The sequence below is a fragment of the Manihot esculenta genome, chromosome 3 (assembly GCF_001659605.2).
Source record: "Manihot esculenta cultivar AM560-2 chromosome 3, M.esculenta_v8, whole genome shotgun sequence".
NCBI lineage: Eukaryota > Viridiplantae > Streptophyta > Magnoliopsida > Malpighiales > Euphorbiaceae > Manihot > Manihot esculenta.
The window spans coordinates 3162039-3181069 of record NC_035163.2 but is presented as its reverse complement, the minus strand read 5'-3'; the positions used below and the strand labels follow the sequence as shown (position 1 = coordinate 3181069).

Below are 19031 nucleotides of genomic sequence, written 5' to 3'. Positions count from 1 at the left end.
TTTTTTTATTTTTTACACTTTATTTTTAATATTTTAAAATTTAATTAAAATACAAAGATGAAATTCTTAATAATAGTTGGTTGTATTATTATCATTAATCGATTTGGTTCGTTTTTTTGATTTTTTTATCAAAACTAAACCGAATTGAAATAATCAAAATTTTTAAAATTAAAAACCGAACCGAATCAAAATATATAAAAAAACCAAACTAAATTTTTAAATCAATTCGATTCGATCGATTTTTTCGATTTAAACTCAATACTGGTCACCACCAACTCTTTTGCCGAGAATGTAGGGATGCTTATTCATCGTTTCATCTTTTTAGTTGCCCCACTTGGCGTAGTTTAATGCGAAGAAGTTCCTCCGCCCCATGATATAGTTTTTTAATTTGTCCTATATTATGAATTATTTTACTTTTTAAAACAATAATTAATTCATTAATTTTTAAAAAATATCTCCATTTAATATATGCATTAAAAAATAAAATTAATTAATTTAAATAATAATATAATAATATATGTCATCTAATTTTTAATAGAATAATATAAATATATTTAAAAAATAATAAATAAATTTTATTATTTTAATATATTAATTATATAAATATATATATATATGAGAATTAAACTTTAAAAGCTTTAATTGAGTAATTAGATATGCAGCCCAAGTCAAAGACAATCTCTCTCTCTACAAATATATACAAGTTTGTCTTTCAAGAAGATAATTGATGAGATCGATATGTTTAGTGAGATGATTAAAACTTATTTTATAATAAAAATATATCGTCATGTTTAATAATATTAGTTATTTTAATAATAAAAAACTGTTATTATAATAATTAATTAAATATTATAAAAAAATAATTTTTATAATATGCCATCTCAATTTTTAAATATTAGTATTTTAACTTATTCAAACAATATTTTCAAAACTATTCCCGAACAGAGTTACACGTGCCGCATGTAACCCTCTTGAGTGGAATCTAAGTTCTTCAATAATGGGTGTATTTATTAAGTAAAATAACCAAAGAAGAATAACAGAAAAGAAACATTCTCTTCTACTTATGCTAATGAACCACTCTAAGCTTGACAAATCTTAAATCAACAATATATAAATAAATCCCCACAAAGATTTTAGCAAAGCACAAAGTGGCACAAAGGATATATGCTTTAATGTTAATTAAACAATTAACTGTACCAAGAACCATTGAAATTGCTCACAATTTTTTTGGCAAAGACTGACATCAACCCTTTTCCACATTCTCCATTTTCAGCGGATAGTTATGTTTTTTTGTTTTCTTTTTGTCAAAGATTTGATGCTTTGATTTAAGGCAATCACATCTGATTAAATTAATGTAATTGCTACTTAGCAGAGCCATGCATGAATCCTGGATTGGTCACAGTCTCTTTCATCGTCAATATCATATTAAGTGAAAAGGGAATTCTTCTATGAGTATGATTCTGTTGGTTTTGTCGTTATTTGATTATTATTCAACTTCTCACTTAGTGTCTCTCTTGGTTCAGGCAATGGGGCAATTAGTTATGGCTCATGGACATGCATCTGATGCCTCAAAGAGGTGAAATATGTTTTTGGAGAAATATAAGTCCAAATTTGCCTCTTAGTTATAGAGCAGGAGGCTGAAAATACCAAACTTTTTTTTTGTCAAATTTACCTTTAAATCATCATTAGAAAATCAAATAAGGCTATCATTCGTAAGGATTTAAGAACCTTTAAATTTTATACAATATAACTTTTTAACCCTTGAAAAATTAGAGTATGTGCAACTCATATCCGTGCACAATGGCTAAATAATTATACTTGTGTCAAAGATTAAAGACGAAAAGGTTAGATTACCAACCGACTTGTTGTGTAAAGGTCAAAGGTCTAATTATATATTTACCTTAGTTTTTTTTTCTTGGTGAATATGGTGGTCATATAGCTGTAAATGTTCCAACTTAAGAACCCAATTCAAACCAGAATATTTCCCATCCAAATACCAAACATGACATTCTAGGTGATGCTTCCAGCGTTTTGGTGTGTTTTTTGAGTATTCAGAAGGGGTTGGGAAGAACATAAGCTCATTGGACATTGCCGTGCTACATGTCAGTAAGCAGCCTTTTCTTAAGAATTAAGGGTGCAGTAAACTTCTTACTTTTACCATTTTTGCTTCTGGTATACACACAAGTACATTCCAGAAAGCTAGCAAAAACATGGAGTCACCTCTGTTACAGAAACCATTATGAAGAGTTGAATCCAACTTACAGTTAAGATTCCTCAGTCACATACAGGTTAATGCAGTTCTGTACCTCCTCAAATGTGAGCTTCCTGGTGAAATCTCTAGTTAATGACTAAGTGTTCCTTAGTATACTTGAAGTCATAACATCTGCTCTTTACATGTCTATGCACTAAAATATTTGTAAATTGGCCATTGAATTTCAGAGAAAGAACAAAGAACCTTTCTCTCTTATTTTTAGACTTGTATTACATGCACTCATGCGATGTTGTATAATTCTTCCCCTTTGAGCTGCTTGAGTTGGAGTTGGAAGCCTGTCTTCCAGAAGGCAATTGCAGTATAGTTAAATTATTGTTAATTTTCTTTCAGAGTGGCTTTGTTCTTCATTAGGATTATAGCCACAGTGGATGAATAATAAGTAGAAATTAACAAAGTTGTACTCAATCAACAGCATATCAAATACCAGGGGAGTTAAAGTAATCTTTTCTTTAAAAGAAAGTGATGAATTGATCAAAAGAGCAAGACATACCTTTAAAAATCGCCTTTATGCATGCATCAGATTGACACAAAATTTGGAAGGAGAGCAGATCCAGTGGTGCAGTCATCCCATTCAAGTCCATCCCACCATTCCTTGCTCCCATACACTGTTGGTAATGTCAAGGTCTTGCGAGTTTTCATCGGTAGCTTCCTCAGCCTCGGGCAATCGATCACAGCAATACTTTTCAGGGAAGGAAAAGCCACTGCCCACTGAGTTATAATTTTCAGCTTAGGAAGGTCTCGTATAGAAAGTGCTTTTAGACTTGGAAATGCCTTTGAATCTTCCATTTGATCACTGCCGACCATTTCTTCAATCTCTTTGCAGTACATAAGGTAAATAGCTTCTAGCTTTGGAAGGTTTATAACCCATGAAACATTTTTCAACATATTGCAATGCCATATATTTACGGATTGAAGATTTTGCAGACATTCTGGAGTCACAGGATTCTTCCACACTACTGTTAAGCTGGGAAGGCCATGCAAAGCAAGAACTTCCAAGGAAGGAAGCCAATTGTCTCCAGCCTCTTTATCAACTTGCAAGTACTTGAGGTCATAACAGTTATTGATGCTCAGCCTTCTCAATCTTCGGCCAAAATTGGAATGTGATGATATTTGCAAATAAAACAAGTCTTTACACTCTTTAATGTACAAATACTGTATGCATTTCAGTAGGCTACTGAAATTATCAAGCCTCTTCAGGGTCATCAATTCTTTAACAGTTATGCCGAGCGTGGTCAAGTGCTTCAAGCATTCCAAGTCTGCAATGCCAACTTCATTGACACCCCCACAATTGAGATCTTCCCAACCTCCATAACTGTAATAAAAGTTTAGGATTCTTAGTTGAAGAAGGCCTGATACCGCCTTTTGTGGGATTTTCCTAAGTGAACTTGTGCGTTGTAGATCCAAATGCTTCAACTTCACTAGATGTCCTAGCTCTTCAGGCAATTCTGTTAACTTTGTTCCTGATAAATCAAGATGTTGCAACTCAACCAATCTATTGATAGATGCAGGAATCTCTCTAAGACTGGTTAATGACAAATCTAGAACTTTTAAATTAGGCATAAATTGGAAAAATGCATTTGGAATTCTGCTCAAGCCACTGTTATATTGGAGCAGCAAGCTTATTAAATTGGGGCATTCAGGTAACTCTGCTAGAGTAGTGATTCCATTGTCCATCAATGAAATTCTTTGAGCTTCCTTCCACTTTTCGGCTATGGGTGCTGCAGTGAGCCCCATACTGGCCTCAACTAGAAATAAACCCTTGTTGCATCCACATTCAGTTGCTACCCACAAAGCAAAACTTCTGACAACATCATGCATCATTACTTGGGTTTTTTCTTCACCAGTTTCTAATAGGCATGCAACTTTCAGAGATCCAATTATAGCGTGGCCCTTGTTATGGACATTACTCTCATGACAGCTGTCTATAAATCCTTCCCCTATCCAATATTCTATAAGCTGCTCTTTATCAATAGAGTAGTCTTCAGGGTACAAAGAACAGTATAAGAAGCATGACCTCAATGTCTCAGTCTCCAAATTGTCATAGCTGAATTTTAAAAGAGTAAATACATACTCCATACCTCTAAGCTCTGATGGAGATCTGCTTAGTACCTCTATTGCATGCTTCCATTCTTCTTCAGTCTCTTTATTAGCCATGGCTCTCCCAATTGTGATTAAGGCAAGTGGTAGTCCTCCACATTTTCTGACAATGGTTTCAGCATAATATCGAATAGGTTTCAGCTCCAAAATCTCTCTTCCTCCAACCTTGTCACAGAATAGTTTCCATGAGTCTTCCTCTCCCAAGAATTCCACTTTCAGCTTTCGGTGAGCATCCATGTCGCTGCAGACATCCAGTGAGCGTGCTGTAAATATCACCTTGCTTTTGTTTTCCTTTTGTGGAAGAGGAATTCCAATCTTCTGAAGATCAATTCCTTCCCAAACATCATCCAATAACAGGAGAACTGTTTTCTTTATCATAACTCCATGTATTTTTAATGCTCGCTGTTCTTGGCTTTCACATTCTTCCCAAGACAAGCCTAACCTGGTGCCAATAGCCTGTTGAATCTTATTAGCAGCAAAATCCCTTGAGACCACAACCCATATGACTACATCATAATGGTGTGATTTGGTAAGAAATTCATTGTTAATAATCTTCAAGAGCGTTGTCTTCCCAACGCCTCCCATTCCATAAATTCCAACTATTCCAACTTCATCCTCGGAAAGAAATTGCAGAATCCTCTCTAACATCGGACGTAGTCCAACAGCAGGCCTACTGGGTATCTCTTGAACTGCTTCAGGAAACAACCTATCTGCTACATCAGCATCGAAAGATCCTCTGTCTATAAGTTCATTAGTTTCTCTCTGCAATTTTGAAACTTTCTTGCTCAGCTTGTATTTTGAACAAACATGTGCTAAGCAACATCCATTTCTCTGCCCAAGGCTTTCTATGATCAAGCTTGCTTTAGTTTCAACAACTTCTACTCTTTCTAGCCATCCTTGGACTTGGCTCGTGCTGGTCAACCCGTTCAACTCAGCAAGAACAACCCGTCTCTTTATATCATCCCTTTTGTCCTTCAATTCCCTCAGTGCACTAGCAAGCGAGCTAACCATTTGATTCACATTGACCACATTGCTTACTCTTGTAATGACAGTTTCGCAATATTTACAGACTATATCAGTAACAGGACCTACAAGTTCCATGGAAGAAATCGTTTACTAAAGTAAAGAGGATCCAGAAAGAAGAAGCAGAAACTGAATTGCTGCTTACTTCCTTTGCTGCTCAAGTCTGAGTGGTGAAATGAAGAGATGAGCTTCTTGAGTTCGTGGACACACCCAGATGAGAGAAGGAATGCAATGGTAATGGAAATTGACTGTTGAACAACTCTCCTTCGTGGAGATAACATAGAAGCCGCCAACATGGAATTTTTCCAATTTGACTAACCTTATTTTTGGACAGTGTTTAACTAACATGATAACTTCTTTCTTTTATGCTTTGTTTGGATTGGGGGAATTGGAGCGAAAAGGAAAGAAAAAGAAAATAAAATTTTTTAAACTCTCTTGTTTGGATAAAAAAAGAGTAAAAAAGAAAGAGAATTTGTATTTCTCCTCCCTTGAAATGAGCCTAAAAAATTTCTCTCTAACACTCTTTTTATAAATTTATTGGTGGAAAATAATTTATATTTAAAAAATATTTTTTTAAAAAAATATTTTATATAAAATCAACGGTATAATTTATTTTTTATTTAATTTTAATTTAAAAAATAAAATTTATTAATAAATTTATATATAAAAATTTTAATAAAAATAATGAAAGTGTGTAAAATAACTTCCTTCTTTTTAAAAAAAAAATATATTTTTTAGAATAATTTATTTTTTTAATCATAAAAATATTTTCTTTTTGACTAAAATTACATTGATACATCTTTTATAACTAGAGCTATTACAATCAGTACCTTAGACAGAGTAAAATATAATACAGGTTTAAAGAAAGAAAACTCCAGCGGTACAATCCACCTAACCCAACATAGAGGACCTGAGCCCATAAACAAAGAAACCCTAGGACCCGACAGCAGCTTGACCCATGGCAACTGACCCGAGTAAAAAGAACCAGCAATGTTATCGGAGATGCAAGCCAAGCAAGAGTAAGGTAAAGGCATTAAAGGAGAAATGGGGGCAGTGACGGCTTTTATGCGTGTCTCTATTTAAAAAAAGTTATATATTTTATCTTTTATCTTCTTCTCACTTTCCTAAGAATATATAATTTTATTTTGCAATTTATAAGAAAATAGAGGAATTTAGAGTTATCTAAAATTATTACCATTATCCATAGTAAAAGTGCACAAATATTAAAAATAGAATAATTTCTTTTTTTTTCTTAAATCAATACCCATTATACTTTAATTAACAAAAAAATATAATATCACTTATTATATTTTTTTTAATAAAACTAAAGGTATATATTATAGTAAAATTAAAGGAATATATATAATATATAGATTATATTATATTTTTTCTTTATAATTTATTATTTTAAAATATTTTTAAATTTTAAATATTAAAATCTTATACCACAAGAATAAAATAATAACTATCTAAAATTAATTTTATTGTAAATATGTATAAAATTATGTAAAAAACTATTTAAAAAATTATTCATTAATCTTTAAAATAAAATGATAATTAATAAATAGTTTATTTTTAATAAAATTTATGTCATTTTAAATATAAAAACATTATATATTTAAAATAAATTAATAAATAATATGAAGAATACAAGTTACTTAAATGTTAAAATTTTATCAATAAAATTATTTAAATTAATATCTAAAAATTATTTATTAATATTTAAAATAAAGTTGTAGCTAATTATTATTTTTATTATTAATAAACTTTTTTAGTGTGATTCAAAATAAAATATAAAAATATTAATTAAATTATTAAAATAAAATAATAAATAACCAATAAACTGTGTTAGTAAATACAAAAAAAGAAAAGTAAAATAAACTAGGGAAATGTGAGAATAAAAATAGAAAATGAATGATAAAAAAGAGAAAAATATATTTTTTTATTTATGTTAATGTGAAATATAAAAAGAAATTTCATAAAAATAAATTAAAGTTTCAAAAGTTTTAAAAAATAAATTAAATTTGATTAATCAAATTAAAAATATATTAAACGATTGGGTGATTTGAAGGAAAATTACCATTTGGATAATCAACCCTTGTTTATAACCTCTGCCTTGCCAGTTTAATGGCTTTAATACAATTTTATCTTTTTAGTTTAATGGCTTTAATATAATTTTATTTTTTCAAAAAAAAAACTAAGTTATATGATTATTTTTATTATTTTAAAATATCAAAGAAATTATATGCTGTTGATAATATTAAAGATTATAATATATTAAAATTATCTTTATATAGTAAATTTAGTATTATTTTTTAAATAATATTAATAATATGAAAAATTAAAAATGTACTTAAAAAGAAAAAATAAAAACTGAATTATATGTTTATACGTAATAAATACATCTTCATACTTTACGGTTTATATAATAATAATTATCGCTTATTAATTATTATATAATTAAGGGGATAATTATTAATGTTCTGAAATTTAAATAATAGAATTTTATGGTATGTGTAAATTTAGGTGGAGATAAAACTGTTTCTCTCATTTTATTCTTTTATTTTTTTATTTTTGTATGCTAGTGATGTCCAACAGCTATCTATTATATGCCACTCATACATAAATTCATATATACAAAAATATCATATCTCCTTTTCATGCCAGTCGATTATTTAATTTCTCCGGCGCGCATGCGGACAAAATTGTAAAGTGATTGAATTTGCTATTATTATTAACATCACATTATTAGGTTAGATTTTTTCCTATTAAACTCGGGTTCACAGGCGACACATGTGATTCGGTCTGTCCCGAGTGACTGGATCAAAATCTGAAATACTGAACAGATGGACGTAAAGGACTTTATGGACTCTGGACTGACTCTATTTTCTCGAACTTAATTTGGCTTAAAATGAATAAGACTCGGCAGTTATCCATCTTGAAATCTATTTAATTTATTATATATATATAAATATATAGGAAACTAATAATTTAATCATAACATTGACCAATTAATTATACAAAAAAATAAAATATTTAATGTACGTAGACTTTGTGATTTTATTTAAAACGATTAAAGTATGGTTTTATTTTTTTTAAAATACAAATTTTTATAAGTTAAAAAAATAATTTTTTTCATTTTACATAAAAATTAATTAAAAAATTAAATTAAATTAAATTATTTGTAAAATATTTTATTCCAAATAGTTAACATGTTTTAAAAAATACAGCAACTCACGCACAAATTAGAGAGTAATTATCCTCAAGGGTTGTACGCTTTCTGACACGACGTCGTTAATGTTCGCGTGTTCCGTATTTCCAATTTCCCGCTGTCCTCCTCGGTTCTCCTTCGCAGCTGGCGCTGAGGACGGAACCAGAGAGAAACCCCAACCAAAACACAGCAGACTGTAAACATACAATGTGTGGAGACGCAACGAACTGGGATGAGAATGCATATAGAGAGAGCATATTGAAGGAGCGAGAGATCCAAACCCTAACCGTCTTTAGAACCGCATGGGCTCCCTCTCCAAACCCTAGCCCTGACGCCGTCGTAGTCGCCTCTAGTGACGGATCAATCGCTTCTTACTCTATTTCCTCTTGCATCTCCAAGCTTGTACCTTCTCTTCCACCATTTTCTCTTTCTGTTTCCAAATCTCTTTTCGTTTTATCAAATTCGTTGAACAAGTATGTAATTGGATTCACCTTGGTAGTTTTGGTTGATTTGTTTTATTCTTTTAACAGCCATTGGGTTTTAGCAATGCGAAGGCTCAACAGTAAGTAGGGATTGAGAGATTTCTTGTATGTTTCAAGTATCTGATTGAATGGTATCAATTGTGCTCATTCACTTACTGATACTTCATTAGGGTTGAACCTACTGCCTTCCTTCAAGGGCATGATGGACCAGCATATGATGTCAAATTCTATGGTGAAGCTGATGATGCTTTATTATTGAGGTTCTATTTAGTACTTCCTCATTTGCATGTTTGGCAGGATGTTGACCAATATGCGTGTCTGACATTTTTTTTTTCCATTTTGTTTTTCAGCTGTGGGGATGATGGTCGAATTCTGGGGTGGAGATGGAGGGAATTTACACAATTAGAGGCACCTGTTTCTTTGAAAGGTAATACCAAAAGGTGTAACTGCAGTGCAAATAAAGTTTTGAGACTCAATCTGTAATTAAATTGGATTCGGAGCATTACGAGTGGTTTCAATCATACTGTTGCTTTTTCGTTTTTTCAGTTTAAATTCACATAACTTACTTTTTGCATTGAATTCTGAAATATTTTGCTCAACTCATTATTTTTTTCCTCCCAGGGATTCACATACGACCAGTATTTGACTTGATGAATCCTCAGCATAAGTGAGTGATCACAACGCATAAAATATGCCTGTTGTTGACCTTTTTCTTAAGTCATTCACTCCCTAATGTTATTCACTCCTTGTCTCCTTCATTATTTTCTTTTTTATAAACAACGAAATCAGGTCATCGCTACCTGGCTAGCTTTGATTTTTTTTTATATATATATATATATTTTAGTTCTAGTTTTTAAGAAGACATGCTAAATCATCATATATTTTTGGTTCTGCTTTTTAGGATGACATATTAAATCATCAAAAGAGGCTGGCCTACAATGAGCTTCTTCCCCAATTAGGTTATACCTTATATCAATTTTGCTTCAGTGGCCGTGTTATCACAGGCATGTCACATGATAAAATTGTGAACCAAATGCCCAATGCAATCTCTATTAGTTGAACACTACATATAACATGGTTTCGGACAATGCTATAGATAATGCATGTTTGATTTCATGAACAATATAATACATCATGCTTGTTTGCTGTCAGCTTAACTATTGGTGTTAAGTTGCTTAAATAGTTTTGGTATGTACTGCTTATTATTATGACGGATGTGAAGGGGTTTCTTTAGTTTTCATTTATCTGCTGATATTGGATTCTTTTCTTATTGTTATTTTTCAGAGGTCCTTGGGGTGCTCTTTCCCCAATCCCTGAAAACAATGCCATTGCTGTGGATACACAGGTTTGAGATTTTCTCTCTCTCCTTCCACAAACATATCCATCTTTTGCTAGTCAATTTACCTAGTCAAAAGTCAACATTTTCACTTTCCTTGTACATTAGGGAGGATGCATATTCTCTGCTGTTGGTGATTCTTGTGCATATTGTTGGGATGTGGTATGTATTGTTCAAGGTGAATGAATCAGACTTTATTAAGTTCTGCCATTGAAATGTTTGTCAGTTTTATTCACTCCTAGCAGCTTCACATGTTCTTGATTTATTCATAAAGCAGCACTTATGTCAGCATGGTTATTTATGGAGCTTTTCAGGAGACATCTAAGATCAAAACGGTTTTTAAGGGACACTTGGACTACTTGCATTGTATAGTTGCCCGTAATTCTACCAATCAGGTCAAAGCCTTTTACCTTTTTTCCCTTGTTGATTGTCGATTTGCTTCCTAATTGTCTTTATGTTCAACACTTAGATTCGTTGATGACCATCATATGATTTTGGAACTAGCTATAGAATAAGTAGGAAACAGGAAAAAGAAAGAAGAGAAAATTTTTAAGGAGGAGCTTTTGACATCAACTTAAAAAAAAAAGGAATGCTTAATGTAATTATAAAAAGCAACAGTTCATCTACAAGTTTCTTTAAAATAAATTTCATAGCCAGTGCTTATTTCTTAAATTCAACATCCTGGGTTCATTCTGACAAGATACTTGAACCATTATCACATAACTAAATGGTTAAAGTAGAACCTGAGTTCTGGATTTCATGGGGAATGTCACTCTCTTAGCCTCCTTGGTGAAGAAGACTTCAGTAGACTTTTGAAAGAAGATTTGAGATGCTAGTTACTTTCTCTTTATTCTATTTGTTAATTGATTTGATATGCTAGTTCTTTTTTTGCAGTATGTGTGGATTTGTTTTTACTGGTTGTTTTTTAACTCATCCATTGAGGATTCATGACAGTAAATACTAGATATACAATGAATGATTTCTAAACTCTATCCGACTCTTTTTGGCTTCTTGGATTTCAGATCATAACCGGTTCGGAAGATGGAACTGTACGAATTTGGGGTAAAATCCAGATCTTGATTATTAAGCATAGACACAAAGTTTCCTGCCATTTTTCATCAATGCTTTGTGGAACTTTATTTGTGAAAGATGAAGAATCTTTCTAGAACTAATTGTTGTGCATTTAATGATTAATGGCTTTAACTTGTCTATAAAGCAGATGATTTTAGATCATGTTAAGCCACTGCATAACTGCTGTATAAGAAAATATATATCTACTGGATAATCTGAACTGATTTCTAGCTATTCTATTGACGTTATACTCCTGTTATGAATTATGTCTCTATGCAACTGCAAATGGTGTAGTGGTAACTTTTGTGCTGTTTATAGATATAGTAACTGATTGCTCAGTGGTTGTGCTTGGTGCATGTATTTGTGGCTTCCCTTAGATTGCAAAAGTGGGAAGTGCATCCGAGTAATCGATTCAGAGAAAGATAAGAAGTTCAAAGGATCCTCATTTGTTAGCTGTGTTGCTCTTGATGCAAGTGAGAGCTGGTTGGTAAGAGTTCATGCAGTCAAGTAGTGTTCGGATTTTCCTTTTCTGTGACTATTTTAACATTTTGTGGTTTATAGTTGTGGATGACAATGATTTAAGTGGTGCTACTGCTGACAAATGTTCATGTTAAGCATGCTTCTCTACCTAGAACCACCAGAGCTACATTAATAACATGAGCAATAAATTTCAATAATTAATATATTAATGGATCATTTCAGATTTTAATTGTCTGGTGCAGTTCCTTTTGGTGGTTGCATTTCTTATGGTTTGGCCTTATTGAACCAAGTTTTATATTCATAGGCTTTTAGCAATGGTCAGAATTTATCAGTTTGGAATCTTCCGGCTTCTGAATGTGTTACAAGGGCATCTTTTCGTGCGTCCATACAGGATGTGATATTTGATGACAACCAAGTAAGTGGTTTTTTTTCCCTGGCAATATGTAGTTTGAGCAGGTCTGTGATTGAGGTTTACATTTTCTCTACAAGGCACAGGACTCAATTACTTTTTTCACATTTTCTTTATTTATATCAAAATATTTTTCTCAATATTATTTTCATTGTATCACCATGCTAGATTTTAACTGTTGGAGCTCAGCCTCTACTCAACCGTTTCGACATAAATGGGGCAATTCTTTCACAAATACCATGTGCTCCTCAGTCATCGTTTTCCGTCTCTATACACTCATCTGGAGTATATTTCTGTCTACTCTGCTTTTACTGTTATTAATTTATTGCCTTTTTGGATAGCAAAGGGGCTAAAGGCCCTTTAAGTTTAGGCCAATAGTTTATTTGGCACTTGATGTTGAAGCTGGGTTAATTGAGCCCCCAAACTCCTATCTCCTTTCCATTTCTTTGTTTTATTTGCATGTGTGCCACACTTTGAGTGAGGGAAAGATGGGGAGATGGTTTTGAGTGGTTTCTCGTGCTCTGACAGAATTTTCACTTTTAGCCAAATGTTGTGATATTGCAATAGGTCCAAAATTTTTACTTTCTATCTCATATGACATAACCGAGCTAGGGTTTTACTTCTTTGATCCCATGTTTATGGACTCTCTGGTCTCAATTCTTAGCCACTTCCTCAGCAGACCCCAGATCCTTTAAACCTCTCTGCACCACCGCTTACCTCTACTATTGAAATGCAGGACCATCAACGTCTAGCTTGCGCAGAACCTATTACCTGCCAAGATTTTTGCAGTGGAAAGCATGAGCAAAAGTTAGGATTTTAATTCCTTTTTGTTTAGGAAAATGATTGACTTTTTGAGCTCCACAGAGATTCATGGGGTTGTGTTTGGTTTGTCTGGGAAGAGGAGATGGGAATGGGAGGTTGGAGAAGTTATTGAATGTGAACAATATGTCGTTTTTACTATTTTCACCTGCTATCTATATTTCTGGGTCCCATAATTCCATGTCACCAAATGCGATTTGTAACTCTGTTGGCATTTGGATTTATGCAGAAAGTAATACTTCAGATACCTAATTGGCCCAAGTTTAACATTGGGGACCAAGTTGACTATTAGCTGAAACATGAAGGGTTTTCTTTTTGACTCTTTGGCCTTTTCTTGGGGGCAGGTTGTGGTGAGGGTGATGTGGGTTTCAGTTTCAGTACCGGTGGTTATTTTAGCTTGTTTATGGAAAGGTTATCCAAGATGGTTTTGCTCAGTTCACTGAACCTAGAGTTGAACCTGTGAGCTTTCGAGGGATGGGATGGGAATGGGAGTAATTAAAGATGACTATTATTTGCACTGTTGTGAAACACCAGTACAGATTGTTTTTGTTCACAGAAATGGTATAGAAAAGGTAAACTGTGTGGTTGATTCTACTACTAATAAGAGGTTTACTTGAAGTACCACTAGTAGAGGATTGAACTGAAAGGACACTTAATGGTCAAAATTTGTAGTGAATGTCTAGGATAGAATTGTCATGTTTGTGCTCTATTAGGAAACTTCTTAAACTTCATTTACATTTGGCCAGTTCTGGAGTACAACATTGTCTGTTAGAAATGTACTAACACGCCCCCTTCTCCCCTTCTCTTAACAGTTATATTTTTATGCACTGTGTTTATCAGTCTTCTGACCCCATTGCTTTGTTCAGGTGATTGCTGTTGGAGGATATGGAGGTCTTGTAGATGTCATTTCACAGTTCGGAAGCCACTACTGCACTTTTCGCTGCAAATGTGTGTAGATAGTTCATTGTTCTTCAGTAGTTCTGATGAATGATTGGAATAACAGGTTAGTTATGAGCACAAAGGTAACGTTGGAAAGAGAAGAGGCATAGTTAATTGCGGGTGATGCTGCTGAAAATCCTTGGTGTTGATGAACCCATTATCTTGAAGTGCAATATTTAAATAGAGCATGAACTGCTACAATTGTAAAATGATTTAGAAACAAAATATACCAACTTACTATGTATTTTTCCTCCTGGAATTTAGATATGACGCCTAAACATTTTTGTAGCGTGCAAGGACATGTTCACATATGCTTGAAAAATTTCAAACTATATACTGCAGCATTTGCTGCTGCATCCATGTAATCTGTGTTTTTTGAGTTTTTCCGGAAAATGCATTTGTCAGATCTATTTCTTATCGTCTTCATAATGGTCTGATGAATGAAGAGCTTTTTGAACCTCTTGTGGGCCTTGCGGTGTCGTTAAGGCCTGAAAAAACAGATGTTAAAAATTGCCCTCCACGTCCAGTGTTCAAAACAATAATAATAAAGAAGAATTATTATTTAGTTTATGTGATATAAAAAAATTTAATTTTTAATTAAATATTTTTGAGATTTTATTGAATTTATTTTTTTTTATTTCAGCTATTAAGTAATATAGAGTTTAAATGCTTTTAATATGAAAAAAAATTAATTAGTAAATATTTTCATAAAATTAAAATATTATTTAATGAGTTTTTAAATTTTTATATTTTAATATATTAAAATATTTTTGAGATTTTACTAAATTTATTAATTAATTTTTTTTATTTCAACTATTAAGTATTGTAGAGTTTAAATGTTTTTAATATAAAAATTAATTAATAAATGTTTTTATATAATTAAAATATTATTTAATGAATTTATCATATTATACAAATTAAATAAAAAAATATGTAATGGATAAAATTAAAGGTATTGATTAGTTCTTGGAGAAAAATATGTAATGGATAAAATTGAAGGTATTAATTAGTTAGTAGATTTTAAAACTTTTTAGAGGCATTTAATGCCTTTAAATTAAAAAATTTTTGATAAAATTTTCATATCGCACGATTAAATGTTTTCAAAATTTAGCAATTAATTAATAAATTTTTTATAAACTAAATAATAAATTTATAATAGGAGAATTGAGCCGCCTTTTCGTATCTGCTAAGAAACCTGACACGATTCGCTCTCAATGCCAGGCGGAGATTGTTATAAGGTGGTTGTAGTGGATTGAATATTTGCTCGGTGGTGGATTTTGTCGACTTCTCGATTTATATTAAAATATTTATAAAGAATTAAAAATCTACTAATTAATATTTTTATTAATTTTAACGTCAAAATAGAAAATCCTCACGACTCTGGGAGAAGTAAAAATAAAACAAATCGTTTATATATAAATCTAACCCTGAGGAGACACTCCTCTTCATTACACTTTCAGTTGGTTGCAGTCGTTAAACCTCTCAAATTCCTTAACTCCACGGTTTAGATTCGAGGAGTTTGGGAAACCATAATCTGCTCTCCCCAAACAAGCAAGCAAAGCTAGCTACCTCAAGCTCTCCTTCAATCTCACTCTCATCGCCGATCATCAGGTTTCTTTTCCCTCTCTCTCTTCTCCGTTTATGTTCGATTCACCGCTCGCTTTTGAATTGAATCTTTTTAGTTTCTTTTATGATTCGTGTAGTTTATATGCTTTGTAATTATGATTTTTAAGATTTTCTTTTCCTCTTTCCTTAGCTAACCTCTTTGTTACTTTGGGAGGTAATTGATGCGAGGTTTTGAATTTTTGTTATCAGGTAGTATGATGGATGTGGCCTTCTCAGTTAATTTTAGTTTAATTTAGCATTAGGTGCAATGCGTTCTTGGATTTTCGTCGAATTTATCTTGGGAAAAAATTGTTTCGAAGTTAAGCCTCTAGGGGAAAGACTGGGTCTTTGTTCTACTATGTCTATATTTGCTTTTTCAATTGTGCTCCACTATTATTCTGGTATTTGATTAGCAAAATTGTTCTGTTTGTGGGTAGTGGCGTAGTTGTCGTTGAAATGGGTGTGAGTATATGCTGTAAATTTTGCGTTTCCTTCTTCTTATAGAATTGAGAAATTCATCTAAATTGAATTGCTAAACTGGGGCATGTGTACACACAAAAATTCTACCTTTTTTTTTTCTTCTTTTTGAAAGCTATAACGGTTTTCTTTTCTTCCCCCCCCCCCCCCCCCCCCCAAGTATGACTAAAGTGCCACTGTTATTGCAGTCATGGCCGGACTTGCACCAGAAGGATCCCAATTTGATGCGAAGCACTATGATGCCAAAATGAATGAATTGTAAGTTCTTCTAGTTCCTTGCAAGTTGCAGCTGCTTCTTGTTCTATCAAATTTTTGGTGTACTACTCAGTGTAGAATACATAGAATTTCATTCTTTTTTGCTTTGTTTGTTTTGATAACCTCATGGACACAGACTCACAACTGAAGGAGAGGATTTTTTCACATCATATGATGAAGTTTATGATAGTTTTGATTCTATGGGTTTGCAAGAGAATCTCCTAAGGGGCATTTATGCATACGGTAAATATAATTATGCCCTTCTATTTTCTCTTAAGTGTTGTAATGCAGCATTAGATGATTTTTGTATTCATGCTTGTTACATGGTTAGCACTTCTTTCATGTCCTTTGGCAAATTTTTAAGAATCATAAAGAAGGTGGGGGAAAAAAGGAGACATGGACATGATTCCACAACCAGCTTGATTTTCTTTGTTTTGAAAATTCTCTGTAGTTTAATTTTGGTAAATAATTAAGATGATCCTATATCTGCTGCATGTTTCTTGTGGTTGCCTTCTGTCTACTGAATGAAGGTGATTGATGAAGCTTGAAACTCTATGCATATATAGGGTTTGAAAAGCCATCTGCAATTCAGCAGAGAGGAATTGTTCCCTTCTGCAATGGACTTGATGTGATTCAACAGGCTCAATCTGGAACAGGGAAAACTGCAACTTTCTGTTCTGGTATTCTCCAACAACTAGATTATGGTTTGGTGGAATGCCAAGCCTTGGTCCTGGCACCCACTCGGGAGCTTGCACAACAGATTGAGAAGGTTATGCGAGCACTTGGAGATTATCTTGGTGTCAAGGTGCATGCTTGTGTTGGTGGAACCGTTGTTCGTGAGTCTCAACGCATCCTGTCAAGTGGAGTGCATGTAGTTGTTGGCACTCCTGGTCGTGTATTTGATATGCTGCAAAGACAGTCACTTCGTCCTGATTGTATCAAGATGTTTGTGTTGGACGAGGCTGATGAAATGCTTTCACGCGGTTTCAAGGATCAGGTCATTCTTTTGTTCCTTAGCTTGTCATCTCTGTCTTGTGCATATAATATATCTATTTAATTTTTCAATGCACTGGTATTCCAAAAAAATTTACCAATTGCATAAATTTATAGCGTGGAATATATTTACTTCTAGGTCTTCTTTTATGTGCATTTTAACAAACCACTTTAATATATATTTATATATATATATTTTCTGTTTTTCCATCAGATCTATGATATTTTCCAGCTTCTGCCATCAAAAATTCAAGTTGGTGTATTTTCAGCCACAATGCCACCTGAGGCACTAGAGATCACAAGAAAGTTTATGAACAAACCTGTTAGAATTCTTGTGAAGCGTGATGAGCTCACCTTGGAGGGTATAAAACAGTTTCATGTCAATGTGGAGAAGGAGGAATGGAAGCTTGAGACACTATGTGATCTTTATGAAACCTTAGCCATTACCCAAAGCGTTATTTTTGTGAACACTAGACGCAAGGTTGATTGGCTGACAGACAAGATGCGGAGTCGAGACCACACAGTTTCTGCCACGCATGGTGACATGGACCAGAACACAAGAGACATTATCATGCGTGAATTTCGATCTGGATCATCTCGTGTTCTAATCACCACTGATCTTTTGGCTCGTGGCATTGATGTCCAACAAGTCTCCCTTGTTATAAATTATGATCTCCCTACACAACCAGAGAATTATCTCCATCGAATTGGCCGTGGTGGACGGTTTGGAAGGAAAGGTGTTGCAATCAATTTTGTGACTAGAGATGATGAAAGGATGCTGTTTGACATCCAGAGGTTCTATAATGTGGTGATTGAGGAGCTGCCATCAAATGTTGCCGATCTCCTCTAGTGAGATTTTGTCTTTCATTATGATGAATTCCTGGAATTTGTTGTGTTTTCTAGTCTTGCTTTACAGGTGTAGTATCTTCTTTTAGAAAAATTTGACTGCGTGATATTTAATTCTTAAATGTTTCAATTCAGCGATGCTACATATAGCAATGTGGATTTTTGTTGCATGTGTTCTGGTAGTTATGATGGTTTTTATGCTTTAGCTTCTTACTTATGTCTCGGGTTTAATGCATTTTGGCTCACATGTATTTTAGTCATTACCTAATAAATACATAAATTTTAAAAAATTATTACTTTTAAATATAATTTAATCAAATTTATATTTTTAAATTGTATTTAAAAATATATTTTTGTAAAATTTTAAGTGTCGATTAAAGATAAAATGTCTAATAAATAAAAATATAAAATATAAATGTGTAATTATAGATTTAATGAAATCAAAATATAAAATATAAGAGTGTATTTATATATTTAGCAAAATAAATTATCAATTTATTATCGGCTTAAATTTAAGATAAATTTATTATTTAGGCTTTATAATATATAAAATTCATGAATTATTCTCTTTGTTTTAATAAGTTTAACATTTTAAAAAATTTAAAATATCTATAGAAATTAGTTAGTATATTTTTTAAAATACAAGAGATTAAATTAATAAATTTTTTAAAATTTAAATATTAAATAATAAAATATTTAATAATTAAAATTAATAA

General features: G+C 32.5%; 2 protein-coding genes across 4 annotated transcripts; one reads left to right on the top strand and one right to left on the bottom strand.

Moving 5' to 3' along the window:
- Nucleotides 1-987: 987 nt before the first annotated feature.
- LOC110610533 (disease resistance protein RPS2) lies at nt 988-5810 on the bottom strand. Of its 3 annotated transcripts, none has more exons than XM_043954561.1 (3): nt 5538-5810; nt 2763-5457; nt 988-2551 (listed from the first exon to the last, which is right to left on the bottom strand). In XM_043954561.1, exons 1-2 carry the CDS (start codon nt 5686-5688, stop codon nt 2789-2791), a joined length of 2820 nt encoding a protein of 939 aa, XP_043810496.1. In that variant the 5' UTR covers nt 5689-5810; the 3' UTR covers nt 988-2551; nt 2763-2788. The 3 variants fall into 3 exon arrangements, with proteins under 3 accessions (XP_043810496.1, XP_043810495.1, XP_043810494.1); XM_043954559.1 differs by having other exon boundaries at nt 990-2547; nt 5538-5809; XM_043954560.1 differs by having other exon boundaries at nt 988-5457; nt 5538-5809.
- A 2866-nt stretch (nt 5811-8676) lies between these two features.
- Nucleotides 8677-18532, top strand: LOC110611033. Its single transcript, XM_043954760.1, has 21 exons — nt 8677-9005; nt 9134-9165; nt 9256-9345; nt 9436-9512; nt 9707-9752; nt 10370-10430; nt 10530-10583; nt 10736-10816; nt 11444-11483; nt 11870-11979; nt 12277-12387; nt 12550-12666; nt 14067-14150; nt 14204-14259; nt 14545-14667; nt 16158-16219; nt 16410-16479; nt 16613-16719; nt 17043-17473; nt 17684-18432; nt 18499-18532. The coding sequence occupies exons 1-20, from the start codon at nt 8811-8813 to the stop codon at nt 18317-18319; spliced, it is 2583 nt and encodes an 860-aa protein (XP_043810695.1). The 5' UTR covers nt 8677-8810; the 3' UTR covers nt 18320-18432; nt 18499-18532.
- The last annotated feature ends 499 nt before the right edge of the window (nt 18533-19031 follow it).

Coding starts and splice junctions, on each gene's coding strand:
- LOC110611033 (XM_043954760.1), top strand. CDS start 8,811: ATGTGTGGAGACGCAACGAACTGGGATGAGAATGCATATAGAGAGAGC. Junction 10,431..10,529: donor CCATTGCTGTGGATACACAG/GTTTGAGATTTT, acceptor CTTGTACATTAG/GGAGGATGCATATTCTCTGC. Junction 14,260..14,544: donor AGAGGCATAGTTAATTGCGG/GTGATGCTGCTG, acceptor TGCATTTGTCAG/ATCTATTTCTTATCGTCTTC.
- LOC110610533 (XM_043954561.1), bottom strand. CDS start 5,688: ATGTTGGCGGCTTCTATGTTATCTCCACGAAGGAGAGTTGTTCAACAG. Junction 5,458..5,537: donor AGACTTGAGCAGCAAAGGAA/GTAAGCAGCAAT, acceptor TGGAACTTGTAG/GTCCTGTTACTGATATAGTC.